The sequence below is a fragment of the Phaethon lepturus genome, unplaced genomic scaffold, assembly GCF_000687285.1.
Source record: "Phaethon lepturus isolate BGI_N335 unplaced genomic scaffold, ASM68728v1 scaffold6073, whole genome shotgun sequence".
Classification (NCBI taxonomy): Eukaryota; Metazoa; Chordata; class Aves; order Phaethontiformes; family Phaethontidae; genus Phaethon; species Phaethon lepturus.
This window is the reverse complement of record NW_010528279.1, coordinates 27,714-45,108: the sequence shown is the minus strand read 5'-3', so window position 1 is coordinate 45,108 and position 17,395 is coordinate 27,714. Positions and strand designations below refer to the sequence as shown.

Below are 17,395 nucleotides of genomic sequence, written 5' to 3'. Positions count from 1 at the left end.
TGGGACAATTTCTCAAAAGCCTATGACAAACCCTTCTCAATCAACAGTACATTGCACTTGATTCAACTAAGAGTTTGGTAACATAATATGAACTCATCAACTTCAGTGTACTTTCATCTCACATTTGTTTGCTGAATACCAATTTATTCCCTAGTTACACAAAAAATATCTTGGCAGACTAGTTATTTTTGTCTTTTCTGAACAAATCTCAGCAATGGTGAATCATGCTTTGCTTTTCTGTCACATGAAAGGTAAAGCTTCTGCTAAAAAAAAAAACAACCTGACAACATGCAGCTGTTTTGCTGAGAGTCCACAGTTTAGTAATCACATTCATAACCTCAGTGGATAATCTAGTATAGGCAATTTCACCAGAAGAAAGATGACACTGCCACTTAAAGAATTAGAATTACTCTTATCAGAATCATCAGTTAGGTTTGTGAAATCTAAAACACCTTAAAAGTACTTTCGTTGTTACACCAGTTACAATTTAATGAATTAAGATTCACACACAAAGTCTACCAATTACTCCAAATAAGAAATTTAGAAAGTGCAGTCCTGGAAAAGACTAAAGAAGAGACATTAAAGTAAGTTGGACTGTATGCACTAGATTCTCCCTCCTAGTCTAACAGCATTAAAAAGAAAAAAAAAACCAAACCCCACACATTTTAGAACCAAAATCATGCCTGTAGATAGTAAAAGATCATCATCGGTTATCTACCATTTGACACCAGTTTGCCAGCATTCATCTCAATTCATGCATGCTAGTGTTCGGTAACATACCTGTGTTTCCATCTCCATCATTCTTTGTTTGGTCTCTTTCAGTTCAGCCTGCGTTTCTGCTTCTCTCAATCGGACTGTCATCAGCTCATCCTGTAGCTCATTCACTGTGTTTTTTCTGGGAGGATCTTTCCATCTTCCAGTGGTACGAGCTAGATGACGCTAAAAAAATAGCATGCCATTGCTGATAATGCCTGACCTTTCCTGGTGTTCCCTTATTTCATTTAAGGTCTCAGAGTTATATGGTTGCTATAGTGCTCCTGCTTGTCCTAAAAACTAGAAATCCATGCAAACTTCCTAGTTTTAAGAATAGACAAAAAACTGAAGACAGTCATTCCCAACTACAGTAAGTCAGTGAGTTGCAAGTATATCCTGAGACTTTTGCCTATTTCTAGCCCTTATTAACATTTAGTGAAGTAGGAGTACTGATAAGGTACTTCCTTTCTACCAGAAAGATTAACTGGTAGCACAGGCTCTGACATATATAACAGCTAGGGAACAATTTCTAACACACTTTCGAAGTAAAGTTTCTTGTGGCAGCTGCATTTAAAGATTTTCTCACCTCAGCAGCTTGATCCACAATCACTAGTTTCTACGTGATCTCTAAATCTCAAAATTTCATAGCCTTTTGCTTTATCGTAATTCATTAAAAATAAAAAATTGTTAAAAGTGTATTGCTACCCATACCTGCCAGTGTTCCTCCAAATCTTTGACTTGCTGCCTTAGTTCTTTGAGACCCATCAGAGCTTCTGCTTCTCTTAATTTTACTGCAATCAGTTCTTCTTGTAGTCTAGCAACATTTTCCTCATCAGGGAGAGAACTGTTCCTCTGCAACAAGGACCATCCTCTTAAATATGTATTTGAATAAAACTGTGCTTAGTGAGACCCACTCCAAGAATATAGACATGGAATGATATCTCTTATTAGTAACTGAACTTTTTTAATTACACATCCCTTGCAAAATAAAATCCCTCAAAAAAAAAAAAAAAATCTAAGTTCCTGGATATAGCAAGCATGAATAAATATCCTCCAACCGCCAGCTACAGAAAAAAATTGACAAGGTAGTCTTCAGTATTCTGACTTCCAGATTTCCCCAGATGATACCCCTAACAAAGCATTATTTACACTGTTTTTCACACAGCATCAAAAACATGGAGAGAAATCTGAAAAATTTTGAGCTAGTTGGTTAAAGTATAGCAAAAGAGGAACTGAAATTAAACCTTTAGAGTTACAACTTTTACTTGGACTTACAGGAAAAAGAATAAATGGAAATTTATTGTTTGGGAAGTAGGTCATCTGCCTTTGAAAAAGGAAAAAGATATGTTGACAAAGAAACATTAATATTTATAAACAACCACCACTCAAGAAAAGGTCTTACAGATGAAAGTGTACAGATATTTACAAAAACACATGAGGAAAAAGTTAGAAAGACTAGAGAAAGATAAACAGAAAACAGGAAAACACACAGTCGAAGTGACCTGAGGAAAGTAAAACAGTGACTAAAGTGTAGTAACAGAAGTCTAGGAAAGAAACAGAGGAAAAGAAAAAGGACATAGTCTGTCTACAGTATCCCTACATCAAATTACTGGACACCAAATACTCAAAGTTGAACTGTGCTTCATCACTTTCTACTGTATTTCTCAGTAGTAATTTTCAGCAGAATTAAGTATTTTTGTAGATATGCAATACTGACAGTTGCCAGGTTTTCTTGAGAGTACTTTATTAACAGAAAACAGCACAACAGCCCTTCATTAGTATCTCTGTTTCAAATCATTGGCTTCAAGTATTGGCAAATATAGGAAGTGATAGGGTGTGTTTCTGAATGTTTACATCACTCTCAGTATAGCCATGCAAGTCTTGGGTTACTGAGCAGAGTTTTCCCAGATTACATGACACATCACTAACAGCAGTAAAGAGCTGTATTTCTAGGCATTTGAGGGAGCTACCTTCAGTCACTTTCATGTGCCTGAATTCATTATGGACAGACTGAAATACTACTTGACATCCAAGTTTGTCTGGTACACTGGACTTTCCCACACTGCTCCAGTTTTTTTTTTACATTTAAGTTTTCAGTGTATGCCATCTTCATGCTGATGAAGGTTAAGTAAAGAAGTAGCCTCTTATTGAACTTTGAAAAATACTTTAGATGCTGAACTCCTACCAATGTTCAGTACAGTAAAAACTACCACACTGCTAGCCTGGCAGACTCCCATCAAGCCCCACAGATAATTAAAAAAGTAAAATCTTAACTCCAGTGGGTTAATCTAATTAGCTAGTAAGTTCTGGCCACATTCCTGAGTATACAGCTCTTTAAAAGTTTCCATGAGGAAACAATTTCCAAAGCCAATACAACAGCATCTGAAGAGCGTGCCTTATTTTAGGTCAATTAGTGGGTCCTTTCATTTTTTTCTATTTTATTTTGCAGTTGTGTTTTTCTTCTAAGAAAGGTAAGCGTTTGACAGTCGGTTTGAGTACAGCTTGAACTCTGGCATCAGTAAGTTACAAGCTGGGATGGCACCAAAAAAAGCAGTAAAGCCTTTGATACTAAACAGTGGAGGTATTCTTTCCCTGCCCATAATGGGACAAAGTAGGAGACACTCAAGACCTGGGAATAGGAATGTGTAACTCTTTCTTCCTCCCCTCCCAAACTATTTAGTTTCACATCACCTCAATGCTCACCCTAAGCCTACTGCTCTTGTTGCAGGATATAACTTTGAACAATTTATGTTTACTGTAAGGACTCCACAAGAATCCAAGTTTTACCACAGCACTGGGCTTCAGGAACAGAAGAAAAGTGGTCTGTTCTTCACAAACCTTTCCCAGTGCAAACCATTCTTGTGTTTTTTGCTATATTAACTTCAGGTTTGAAAAGCATCTTGCAGTCATGAAAACATAGAAGAGAAGATTCTAGAACACAGTATGCAAAGAATTACAGGGACCTGTATTCTGTTTCTAGAGCTATTTTAGACAGAAGGTCCTGGTTTGATTTACCTTTTCCACCTCTAGAACTTTATCTTGCATCTCCTTCAGGGCACAATGAGATTCTGCTTCACTCAGCCTGGCTTGGACCAGCTCTTTTTCCAGCTGTAGCACAAAGTCTTCACTGTATCGTGAACTGCATTTATGCTACAAAGTTTGCAGAAATACATTTAGTATGAAGCACAGATTGTTTGCAAGGGGTTTTATACGCCAGGTTTGGAGTGAAAAGTACATTCAAATGCTTAACATTAGGAATACCAGCTTAAGATCAACAGAGTGCTTACCTTATACAAGTCTACTAACATATCCATCCAGGTTGCCAACAAAAAGAACCCTAATGCTATGCCTCTCAAACAACTGCACCTCTATGCAGCCAAATGTGTAAGACCAAACTGAGACCCCCATTAGTACTGATAAGCAACAACTCATGCTTTTATCTCGTCATTACCCAAACTGAAAAATTCTCAAAGGATCTGTGATTTTGTGATATGTAGAAAAAGATGCTTAGGAAAGACTAGCTAATTACAAGGTTAATACAAGTATCTCTCTTGATCCCTACTCACTCTGCTTCAACAGAAGCCTTCCATAATCTTGGATTTAAAATAAAGACGTATGTGCTTCAATGCACAATCGCTTTGGTTTGCCCCTTTCTTCCACTCCAGCCCTTGGCTCTCATTTGCTCACACTATACAGATTCCTTCCAAGATTCTATTCTAGGGCAATCCCTGTGGATTTCTGAAAATTCCAGGCACAAGTAGCAGTATAGCCTAGCAATATAGTTCTAGACAGACAGCATAGGCCCAAGCTACAAATAAATTTGGTTCTTTCCATGTAGGACAGTCTGTGACATCCTTAGAGTATGCCCAGCCAGCTTTGCACACCCACACACATTCCCTCAGTAATAAAACAGCAGTTTAGAACTTAAGGTCACCCTTTTCAAACTTCAGGGGGAAAGGAAAAAACCAACAGTCCTGCTCAAGTAAGTTAATTCACCGTTAACTTATTTCTTGACTGTTGATTAGCTGGAATTAAAAGTGAGATCTACCCTTTCACTCACTAAAGCAAAATTTCATGAAACTCCATCTTTCAACAAGTACATCCAACTGAAGTCATACTAAGCATTTGTATTCAAAAGCTGCATCTTCTTCCTCCAGTCAACAGTTACAAAATAAATTTTATTTCTTTCTTGGGTCACTTTAAAGTGACTTGAGATTCACCACAGATTGTCAGACTTGCTTGACAGGTGATGCCATCCTAAATCAGCATTTAAACTTCTGGTTTAGGAGAAAAAAAAAAAAAAAAAAAAAAGGGGTGTCGAAATCCCCAAAGCATAGCTACCTAGCTACTGTGTATGCACAGATAGCCTGAAAATTAAAGGAAAATAATCTAATACATCTTTGGTGCCAGTAACTACATTGTGAAGAATAAATACTATACTTGGATTCATAGATGAAGTTTTATTCAATTAACAATGCAGCTTTAAAATCCAGACAGTATTCATTATACTAAAGATACAACTATTTCTCACTTTATTTTATGTTTGCATGAAGCAATTGTTTTCTGCATCTAAAAACAGTTGACGAAATTACCAGAAAAGTCTTCAGTTCCATACACTTTTAATAGGGTAGGACATTCCCTAACCTTCAATGCACAAACCCAAGGCAAACAGGACGAAACAAGAATTTACAACATGTAACTACATGGTCAAGGAAATGTTTTTTTAATTTATTTTTATACTTCTGCAGGCCAACTAAGCCTTTCATCATGACTTACAGTACAATCCAAATTCAAAATCTACACTAACCTTAGTGTTACAACTCATTGTATTTCTTATATATATCTATCTATGTCTACAGGGAGCCAAAACAGAGGGCATATATAGAAAGCATTAAAAGGCAAATACAGCTCATGCAGGCAGTCTTCAGTGTCATTGAGACTATGCATTTAAGTGCTTATCCTTCTTAACTGCAGTTGAACACACAAGGAACACTTAATGTACAAAGATCATAATATATATAATATTAATTATCCCTTATACAATACTAATTTAATTCATATTATTTTCAACCCACAATGGTGTCTTTGCCTCAGCAAATAGTGGAGGTAGCCCCAATTTGAGTGTAAGGACAGGATGGGTGGACAATGCTGATTCATTTCTACAACTGCTTCACATGATACGGGAGCATGAGTAGCGCGCACACATGTAACATGCAAATGCAGAGAACAGGCAACAGCTTTCTTATTCCCTGGCTGTTTGTACAAGTTCACCAGATGACACACACAGCAACTTAAATGGACTCTATGTTTCTTGTTCCAGATTCTGCTTATGATACATATGGAACAAGAACAAATGCAGTTTGCTTTCCTCAGGTAAGAAGTCCTCTTGTACTCACTAGGAAACTGAAAGAAAACAGCAGATTTGAAGAGCTGAACATATCCTGATTTTGCAACAATGTGTAAGTGTACTCTAAATAGTTTTGGACTACAAAAAAAAAATCTAACTGACATTTGTCAAATAATAAGTAACGGAGGGTGTAAGAAAAGTTACTTATCCAGTTTTCATGCACAAGTCATGCCTTTTTAAATCTGTCCTTAGACTTCACATGCCTAGGGAATGTGTTAGGAGTGTTTATCTACTTAGTCACAACAAACTTTATATCAAGTTTTGATGGACTGGCAAAAAAATACCGCCAAGGTCAAAACAGATTTAAAAAACAATATTCACCTGTTCAAAGTCATGATTTTTTGCTCCTTAAAAAAAACCAATACACAATTTTAATAGTTTAGTATATAAAGGTAACACAAGTTTATAGTCAAAACAATGTTTGAAAACTACTTTAAGGCTGCCTTCGTTAGCAAAAAAACTGCTTTTATATACTTGCCTTAAGCCCTAGAATTTATGACATAAACCACAATGTGAATCCAGATTTCCAGGCATCAGCCAAACATTTTAGCCACAGTAATACTGTTCTTCTTGGCTGTGTTAGAGATGTCTGTAATATATAGCACTATAAATGCAGTTCTACAACCATTTACGTTTGAAAGAAAGTAGTCCTTGCCTGGCTTCACACAACTAGATTTATTTTCCCCCAACTTTTCTTAAAATCTCAGGGACTGACACAACCATTCCTAATATTATTTTGGCCAATGACAGATTATTACATCTAATTACAGAATGCTTTTCCAGTACTCTATACTGAAGGGCAGCTAACACATTGTTCAGCAGCTGCCCAACTAACTTGGTTTACACATTTAAGCACTAACTGTAGTAACTTTACTAAATACAGTATTTTTATTTTCTGCTTTTTCATTGCAAATCAGAACATAATATAAAAAAATTTATTGTAAAATAAAGTGAAGCCTTCCATAAGGTTGTAACACACATTTACAAGCATATATTCCCTATATCAATTGTTACGCTTTTAATTATTGTCAGTCATTTTAGCATGAGTTCCTAAAAAGAAACAATGCATTATGGAGTTGCTGTAACAATAACCAAATACATGGCTATAAATTACCTTGCAAAATGCATATGCTTCCATCTGAATGTTTAGTCAATTAAAATTCTATCTTCACATAATATACTTGAAGAGCCTTCTTAAAAATAAGTCGTGAAACAATTTTAGCTTGAACTGTGTCTCATTTCTCAGATTCCATTTTCAAGCATTCAGACTGATAAACTAGGTAATCATTGAAAATTATAGTATCACTTGGAAAGATTGAGATTTGTGTTCCTGAAGTATATTTAACTGGCAGAAATTGTTAGGTTGTTCATTTTAATATATCCAGCAGAAGCTACCATTTTCATTTAGAAACAATAGGAGAAAAAGAACAGAGAAATTCCTTCAGCACATAATTCTCAGGTGTAGGTTAGAATAGGCTGATTACCCTCACCATCACTCTTAGCATGCCTCAAAAGAAAACCTTCTGTATTCTGCTGAAGTCAGGCACAACTTCCTCTATGCAGTTCTTGATTTACTAGCAGTATGAGGAAGAAACCACCTTCCTGTTAATCTTTTGGTTACCTGCCGCATCTGGAAGCCTTTGGCAAGTTTCTGTATGCCAAAGACAGGTTAGTACCATTCTCTTCAAAAACAGTCAAGCAAATGTTTAGGTAGCTGAAGCACTGAACTCCAAGAGCACTTCAGAATATTGTTAGCTTTACAATTATTTTTTCCTAGTTATAAAGAAACCGTACAGGTTATACACTGTTTGTAAAAACCTTGCACTGACAGAGTTGGTCTCTACTAAGATGTGAGAGTTCGCATCCACAGTAAAATTAAGCGTGAAGTCTCCATCTCAAACCTTTTTTCTACTTCCTATTCCCCTTCCAAATGACCTTAAATATATTCAGAAATATGTAGAACACATTTGATGGCACTTTATGTTATTTTTTGTATGATCATTAGTACTATTTTCAGGGAGCAGTACTATAGCAGAACTTCCCTTCCTTTGACTAAAACAATCGTAAGAACCACCTCTCTAAGTAGACTCAACAGTTTGTAATAGTCATTCTGGTTCAACTAAAAACCCCTATAAATACTTCAGCGCAGGAAAAATTAAAGTTGCATGTGATTTGGGCTTCTCATTATGGACTTCAGTCAAAAGAACACTCGTCTATCTCTGTATTCAGCCTTACAAAGCAGTGCTGCAAGGGAGAATTTCTTCATACACACACATGTCCTGCAGGCACTTTCAATACTTACCTTTAAGCCATCCAACTTGTGCTATCAAATTTCATAGAACAGACAGAATAAACTCCAGATAATAATTAAACACAAATGCATAACCTTTTTAAAAAGGATATGTTAGCCTTCTTAGAAATACTATGGTTTAAATAATATTTTTGCTACCAACAACAAACCCTTACCCTTATTTCTCCTGCCTCATGATTTACTTGTAAAAGTGGGCTATATTTTGTTTTCTTTTTCTCTTTTAAATCTTTTAAAGTGTTATTCAGAAAGGGCAGCCACAGGTTATCCTTAGGAAGTTCTTTTCATACATTCCATTCATAAATTTATACCTGAACTTTAGTTTCTATCACACTGAAACAGACAACTCAAGACTGGAAAAGACGTAGAAAATATGTAGGATAGATGCCGTACCTTTAAATAAGTACAGATATAAGTAGCTGCAGAGTTTAAGTTCACTGTGCAATTATTTTTGCTAATAATAAACAAAACTGAAATAATTGGAGAAAATACCCACATTAAAGCAAATATTTTTAAGACAATACTGGAGAGAGTATTGCCAAAAGCAAAGCTACTGGCACTAGGAATTGGCAAAAAGATTTATCGGTATATTCAAAGTGAAATGCCAAAATTCAAAAGACACTGATGGCTTTCCACTAGGTGGTGTCTTCAGTGCATGTAGCTGTTCACATTTGTTGCTCCCATTTCCATGCTTGGAAATAAAGTTAAAAGCCATGTTCAATTACAAATCTTACTAATGCAGCAGAATCTAGGAACTACTAATTGAAACCATCTTAACGCTTTCACCACATTGTCTAAAGTTAATTCAGATGGTCCTCAAAACCACAGTACTATTCCTTACACATCAAAATTAGTCAGCTACTAGGCACAAATCCCTCTATAACCAACAAATGGATTTACAGCCCCAGTTCCACGCATAGTCAGACTATTTCTTATAGTCACGTTCACATTTAAATGGGGGAAAACAAGGCTGCAAGCATGCAGGGTAGGAAGCACGGCTCTTACATTAACTGCCCATTCTCACATTTTACTTACTCTCCACTCCTGCAGTACCTGTCCAATCTTCTGCCCTCGCAGCTCCAATCCAGCCAATCTAGCACCTCAGTCTCTTCCCATAACTTTCAACTGAGTACAGGTAAGTAAGATTGGTGCCTCCAAAAACACATGCCAAAAGCATGTGTACTACTGTAGTCAGACATTAAACAGCTGGCTACCCAAGTCTATAAACATTTCTCATTTTATTTCACTTGAAAGACTACATCATATCTAAAATTTTGGAAAGCATCACTAGAACATCCCCATCTTCCTAATCATAATTTCTTCATGTTTTCTTCCCTAAAGAAATTGCTGAAGTTAAATAAAAGGCAGCATTACACATTAGAGGAACAGCTCATTAATCATAATCATAATCATAATCACTCCTTGCAACTATACAGAAAGACGTTCTTTTTTTACACTGAAATAATAAGCTATTTCTATAGTGTTTGCATTTAAGTTCCCATTTCTTTTCAGTCTAACAGTAGATCTCATCTCTGCCTTCCAAGACGATATAGAAGTCTTACCAGAGCTTTGGTGGAAGACATGTAAAACAAACTGCTATATTGCCTGTATGGGATCTGGTAAGCAGCTGCAGTATGCTGTAGTTCTGAAAAGTCCTATTTCATACACCTGAAATGCCCAGGGCTTCAGACAAGTACTTGGATACCACTTAGTCAAAACAGTATGAGCATATTCACATCAACATTGCTGATGCACAGTTTATTCAGCAAGTGAAGACTACTGAAACTGCTTCCCTCCCTCTCAAGAGAAGATACCGAGCACTTCCTAAGTGGCTTAGAGAAGGTATCTTCAGTCTCACAGGAACGGTCTGAAGCCTTGCACTTTATACTAGCTAAAACACATAGTACATACAAACACAGTACTACATACAGCTGCTAAAAGTTATTTTCCTGTTCTAGCTGCACATAAACACACACCTTTTAATAAAGGCCTGTAGTTCCCAACTCAGGGACAATACCCTTCTGTTTTTGCAAGCAGCCTACTTAAGAAGCATGCTAGGAAAAAAAAATAGGTACACAGCAGAAGCGTTGCCATGGAAGAGACTGACTTAAATGAGAAGCTAAGTAAAGGTACTATGAATCAAATCTCAAATTTGTGTGACACAATTTGCAATGGCTAGATTCTTTGCATTAGGAGGTACTAACGGTTATATGTGGTTTTTTGTTAGTATTTCTTTGGTGGCGTTTCGGGTTGGGTTTTTTTAGTACTGTTGGGTTTTTAGCTTGGTGTGTTTTGTTGGTTTATCCACATAATCCGGGGTTATGAATCTCATCTATCAATAACAGACCGAAGTATCACTTAGTCCAATTTATGTAATCTTAAGAATGCAAATCACAATGAACAAGCAATTACAAGAACAGCACAGAGACCATGTCATGATGAGAAAAAATAAACACAAGTGAGTGAAAAAGATGAGATGATGTGCTGCCAGGCTCCTTACCCATTGCTGCTGCTGTTGGAGCTCCCTGATGGTATTCTCAGCTTGCTCCAGTTTAGTAATGGCCTCATCACTCTGCTGTTTGATAGTGGCCAGCTCCCGTTTTATGAGGTAGTTTTCCTCAGCCTCCTGGGCCCTTGTCACTTGTCCCTTAGGACATAATTTATTTTTTTTAAGCAATTGAGGACAAATCCAAGACAGACTGCCTTTGTGATGCTTAGCTGCTTATTTCATCAGATTGGCTTTGCAAACAGCATAGAGTACAATTGGTAGAAACTTTAGGACAAGGTAGTACTAAACAGCTGCTTTAGTACTTTATTACAGAGTTCAGCATCCATTTAGCAAGCACAATTGCGTACCTGCACTCAATAAGATTCCTTTCATGCAGTATTACTCAGTTGTACATGCATAGATTTAAGGTTGCAATATTCAATTTCAGTGTTAATACAGTGTCATAGAATCCTTTTGTCATAAGAATTTGTACCAAAAAAATTACATTAGGTTAGGAAAAATATTATAACGTGCAGGTATTGGGTTTTATATTTTTAGTAAACAAAATTAAACAAGTTTCTAGCAAGAGATTAGCTCTATATTTATTCCAAATCAGCAAGGCAGGGATAGAGTACAGCATGCAAATATGCATGCATTAAAGCAGTCTGGGGGCGGTTTTGAGAGTAGGAAGAGAGTCATACAGTAAAAGACTATACCTGAATCAATCTATCTGCCAAGGAAGCACTTTCCTACAAAGGAAAAATTCAGATAGGAATAAGGAAAAGAAAAACCACAACAAAGGGGTGATAACAGTGACAAAAAAGACAAGAGCTGAGAGAAAGAAAATGCCCAACTTCTACCCATTTTCTCTACAAACCCTTTTTGCAAAATTAACAACTATTCATATGAATTAAGGCAACTCAGCCCTAAAGTCCCAGGAAACAGCCTTCTCTGCAATAGATTTAACACAGTCCATCTTTAATACAACAAGGTCTCAAAGCCAGATTTCTGTAACGCTTGAAGTTCAGCTACAGGAGAGTGGGTATCTGAATGGCATACTTCCCTAATTCACAAAAGTTATGATACGTTATCTGATACTGTCTAGTAAATAGATGGAAGATGTGGTCTATGGTCCATCCTCAACATGAAAGGAAGGCACAATTTGAGCACAAATGAAACTCCACTAAGCACTGAGGCATTCATGCGGAACTACAGCTTCCAAAAAGATGAAGCAGGAAAGTTAAATGGTACAAACTGAGACACAAGTAGAAAATTTCAACTGTGACAGCTAATAGTTTGTTTTACTGAACTCTTGCAGTAACTCAGTCGAGCAGTTTATAGATACTCTTTCCTTGCCAAAGTTTTGCAAGAAAGAAATTTTCATTTACGCACTGACATGCACTATATTACCCTCCTCCTCCAAGCTGCAAGTTTAATTTTTACTCTATCACCCTTGAAAGCACTCAATTTTGCAGATTCTACAACAGAACACATCTATTCACAGATCATCTTTGTCCTTGTAACTTTTATTAAAATTGAAGTTCAAACTGGTTGATAAGAGCTATTATTTAGAAATTAGGGCAAGACGTTTGTCATTAAGATACACTAAGGAAATAACAACTAAATCATTCAGGTTAGGATAAGGAAAAAAAAAATTTTTAAAATAAAAATAAGTTTCCAACAGAACTGAATGTGTTTGTTCACACTTTATGATCTGTTTTTCAAATGCTGTGATAATGATCTTCAGAAATTCACATTAATAGAGAGTATATTCCCATTTTGAAATGTTCTAATTCCAGTCAGAATGGCATACTCTGAAAGAGATTTCTGAAGTTTTAAGTACAGAATTTGGAAAAGCACTAGCATCTGGCAGTTCATCATAGACTTCCTAACATAAAAAAAAAATCTGACCTCAAACTTCTGCAAATTCAGCCTAAAACAGGGATATTTACTATTATAAATTTGCCAAGAGCATTGAAGAGATTCACTACAGCTTCAGACTTCTTAAAAAAAGTCTGGTCTTCTCAGTTAATTTTATCAGCACTTCAATATTAGAAACAAAGATGTTGATAAAATTGTATTTTTGATCACAACTTTCACAATATGTCCTCATTATGTGCATTTCTCCAAGCCAAACTCAGAAACCAATTAATTAGAATTTGACATAGATTGACTGTTTTTTTTTCCAAGAAACTGTAATGGATTTACCATCTGCAGTGTGACATCTTTCAATCATGTCACTCTAAATTGAATCTTTACCATTTTCTTCCCTGTGAAACATGAACAACTGTTTACCACTCACAAGAGCATTCAATTTCATTTGTTGGAAGACAGTTGCTATTCATGGTTAAGATGGATAAGAATGTTCCCATTCTAGAGCAGACCAGCCCAGATACAATCTGTCACAGGAAGCATGATACCAGAATACAGGAGAGGCCATTGGAGAATGTCTGCATGTTGGCAACGTATTGACAACAGTTATCATGCATACTTTTAAAATTATATCCAGTTACAAAGAAACCTAACAAAACTCTACTCCAAACTAAATCTGTGAGAATAAGTCTCAAAAGATATTCTCCCCACCATGTACCCAAAATTGCTACAAAAATTCAAAACTATGTAAAATAAATTAATGGCAGGAGACTTCCTGTACTGAACGTGAATGCTGCAACAATACTCCTCTACAGCTGTATTTGCTAGCGATGAAATAATCTGCTTTCATCTCCATCTCTCCCTGGTCATTGGTAGGTCTGTCATTTTGCTCCTACGTAAAAACACCCAGCAACTTCAGATTTTCAAAATTGAGGATTCTCTCACAATAACCTCTTTTCCACCCAAGCAGTCCACTATTTCATGTGGTCTTCTGAACAGATGCTTCTAATCCAGAAAGAAAACAGTACAACAAAAGTTGGGTATGTCAAAATGTTTGATTTCATATTCACTAAGAGCCAGACATAACAGCCTTAAACATTTACAAGCACTGACTCTAACTGCTTTGTTAATACCATGCTATTTGGCTAAACACTATTAGTAAACATCACAGATTAGCAGGAAAAACAGTAAGCTATAATCCTGAGATTCCCACTTCATATAATAAAATTGCCATCAATTTAAATATCAATTAACACAGATTAAATCTAATCACCACCATACTTACTTTTTCTAATGTTTCAATGCGCTGTTTTAAGAGTCTGTTTTCAGTTCGTAACCTCTGGAATGTAAACAGTTCAGAATTATATTTCTCAAGTTATGAACTGGAAGTCAAGAACTGATAAAAGCCAAGCAAGCTAACAATGTTCTTATCACATCTATGAAAATCAATAGAAATACAAGAATAATTAGTGACCTTTTTAACATTCTCTTATGCGATGTACTAACCCAAAAGATGAGTTTAAACAGCTTGATAAAGCAAAGATGAGAAGTCGTCTTATGTTAGATGAAAGCAGTATGTCTGCAGGTGAACCACAGGGCTTAACCACACATTAGACTTGACAGCCTCCTCTTCATAAGCAGAGCCGGACAGAGTCTTTGTGGTTATGAGACATGAAAGTGCACTCCCTGCACTAGGACAGGCTAATGAGATAGCTACAAGGTTTCCTTCCTTCTCCTCCCAATAATGTTAAATTATATAATAACATTTAATCTGTAAGGTTATACTGAGAATTATTTACATCAGATGCCCCAGAAGTGGGAAAGAATTGTACTGAATTGCATTTTACTTGTGCATTTCCTACAAATTCTAGCAGTTGGCATTCAGATAGATAAGATCTGTATCCCTAAGAGCATTGGAACAGGCTGCCCAGGGAGGTGGTGGAGTCGCCATCTCTGGAAGTGTTCAAGAAACATGTGGATGTGGCGCTTCAGGACATGGTCTAGGGGACATGGTGGCGCTGGATTAATGGTTGGACTTGATGATCTTGAAGGTCCTTTCCAACCTAGTGTTTCTGTGATTCTGTGAACAGAGCCATGGCTATCAGTTCAGTAATGCTTTATTCTGCCAGGCTAAGAGGCAGACTCAACATGCTTGTTTTTCCATCTTCCTAAGACAGCAGGGCTTCTTAGCAGAAGAGAGCAAGTCAGAAATAGTTTATGTAAGGTCCCAAAGCAGTGCCTAGGAACAGACAGCTTTGGGTTGCTGGGTTTGGTTCGTTGGCTGGGTTGGGGTGGGGAAAGGGTTGTTGGGTTTTGTTGTTTTGGGTTTGTTGGTTGCTGGGTTTTGTTTGTTTGTTGGTGGTTTGGGTTTGTTTTGGGGGGGGGGGGGGGGGGGGCGGTGTCAGGGGAAGCAGGGAAGGATTTGAAATAAGTTAAAATATTAGAATCTAAAATTACAATTGTCTTTTAGATTATATTCTGCCCTATTCTGCAGAGTCCTGCAATTTTTCTGATTTGAGATGCCATTCCAGCAGGTCCTAGTGCTGCTAACTGCCTTGCTGCCCATTATATAATAATTGCCTGGAAAAGCTTGGAACACCTTTGTGCTCCCAGGTGCATATTTTTCTGAAGAACTGATGACTTAAAAAAACTGATATTGAAAGGCAAAATGACTAGCAAAGGGCAGGAAGAAGGAAGGCTGTAACTCGTTCCCTCTAAGCTTTGTATACTACACTTGCCCATCATTTCTCCCACTGCTTTTTCTCGTGTAACTGGCTAAAACCTTATGTCACAAGGAAGCAAATCCAGATCAAGCACCATGCTGTGAAAAAAAAAAAAGTGAAAAAGGCAAAAAGCCTATTTATGTCACAAAAGCAAAAAGATGCAGTGATTAAGTAAATACAAGAAGTAGGTCAGTTAGTAAAAAGGGAAACAAACAGCACTCACAGGGTGTGTTTTTTCCACATTATGTATCAATTGCAGAAGCTCCAAGAGAAAAAGTAACTGCAGATAGAAGGCACTCAATCTTGGGTCCAATGCATAAGAAAAATCAAGGTCTCAAAGTCTATGACAAACCACTGAAGTGCATTCTGATAAACTCTACCTTAACACGTTTTAAAAAACTCCTACATCTAAACCAGCATGTTTGGAACCTCTGATAAATGAGGCCATCTGTAATCAAGCTTTAGACAGCAGAAAATGATGGGAACTAAGTACAGCAGAACAAATATTTTTCTTTAGGTGTCCACCAGAGGTCTCAATTTCACTTATAATTGTGAAATATAATTCTCACTAGAAATGTCCTTTATGAACAGATGTCCCAAATACAAATGCTGAAAGAAAAGAATTTGGGGACTTCAATTACATGTCCTGCTACATATACAGTTCAAATATATAACCTCACATCTAGGAATTAAAATGATCCATAAATAAATCTGTTGAAGCTCTCTTACTTTAATTTCAACTTGTTCTTCCATTTCTTTTGTCTTTATTGTAGTGTATTCCTTTTCTAGCCTAAAAAGTAGAAACAGTAAATTATGATCAGAAAAATTGTGGATAACTTACCTGTTGGTATAACAGCTAACAAACAGCAGTAGAAGAGAGATACAAATTATTGCTATTGCCTCTGTTTAAGTGGCCACTTGAAATGCACTCCTGTAAATACTTGGGCTGGACATTAAAACTACGTTTAAACACAAGGACTTCTGTAGATATGAGCAGACTCTGAACCAGCACTCCAAAGTGCAGGTGTCTGCTTGTGTATATTTACAGTAGCAATGATTTGGAGCTACTCTGTAACCACTCAGTGTAATTATACAATAATCAATTCAATTGATTCAGCCAAAAGAAAAAAGGCTTGGAACACCTGGAAGACAGAAAGATGCAAAGAGATTTCAGACAAGTATCTTAAACATATAAAACAAATTGACCCCTCTCCAGCAAACCACAAAATTGTCCTGACTGAAAAAGGTGGCACCAAGAAAAAGCAGAGATAAACAATGCCTCTACAGACTGCAACCAAGGAAGTTTAGAGTCAGAATGGCAGGATTTTAGACTACACAGACTTATACTGGCTTTCAGAGAAAATGTTTTTCCTGAAAGCTTTGTTACTACTTCTGTTTTAAAGAAGATTGCTCGCTCCACAGCACTGATCATCAGCCACTGACAGAAGGACTGGCAAATTCAACTTGAAAGACCCTAGCACAAACTGCAGTGCAAGAACAGTCAACGTACAATATATTACAACCAACTGGAGAATTGCCAAAACTTAACCCTGGAAAAGTACCATATGTGCAGCTTGGCTTATCAAAACATAATTTACCAAAGGCAGAAAAAAGAAGACATGCAACTAACCTTAAAAAAAAAAAAAAAAAGTAGTATTATGCTCAGGATTTCAAACCCCAAATGCAAGTTATTTTACAATTATCAATGGTGTTACAAAGTTTCATCAATTTATATTTTAAACAGCACTAATCTTGCCCATACATGCACTCTTTAGTGCTGTGAATACTTTTGCAGCTCCTGAGAACTAAAGTCTTAAGAATTTAGGCCAGATCATAAAGTTTAA

General features: G+C 36.6%; 1 protein-coding gene across 1 annotated transcript in view; it reads right to left on the bottom strand.

The window, feature by feature from the left end:
• The window catches only part of EVI5 (ecotropic viral integration site 5), a 74,845-nt gene that overhangs the window by 40,615 nt on the left and 16,835 nt on the right, over positions 1-17,395 (bottom strand). The window contains exons 10-16 of the mRNA XM_010283620.1: positions 16,281-16,341; positions 14,114-14,167; positions 11,673-11,705; positions 10,969-11,115; positions 3,769-3,903; positions 1,465-1,605; positions 781-939 (exon numbers count right to left, since the gene is read on the bottom strand). Of these exons, the coding sequence (XP_010281922.1) occupies positions 781-939; positions 1,465-1,605; positions 3,769-3,903; positions 10,969-11,115; positions 11,673-11,705; positions 14,114-14,167; positions 16,281-16,341 (730 nt within the window). The remainder of the gene's footprint in view (positions 1-780; positions 940-1,464; positions 1,606-3,768; positions 3,904-10,968; positions 11,116-11,672; positions 11,706-14,113; positions 14,168-16,280; positions 16,342-17,395) is intronic.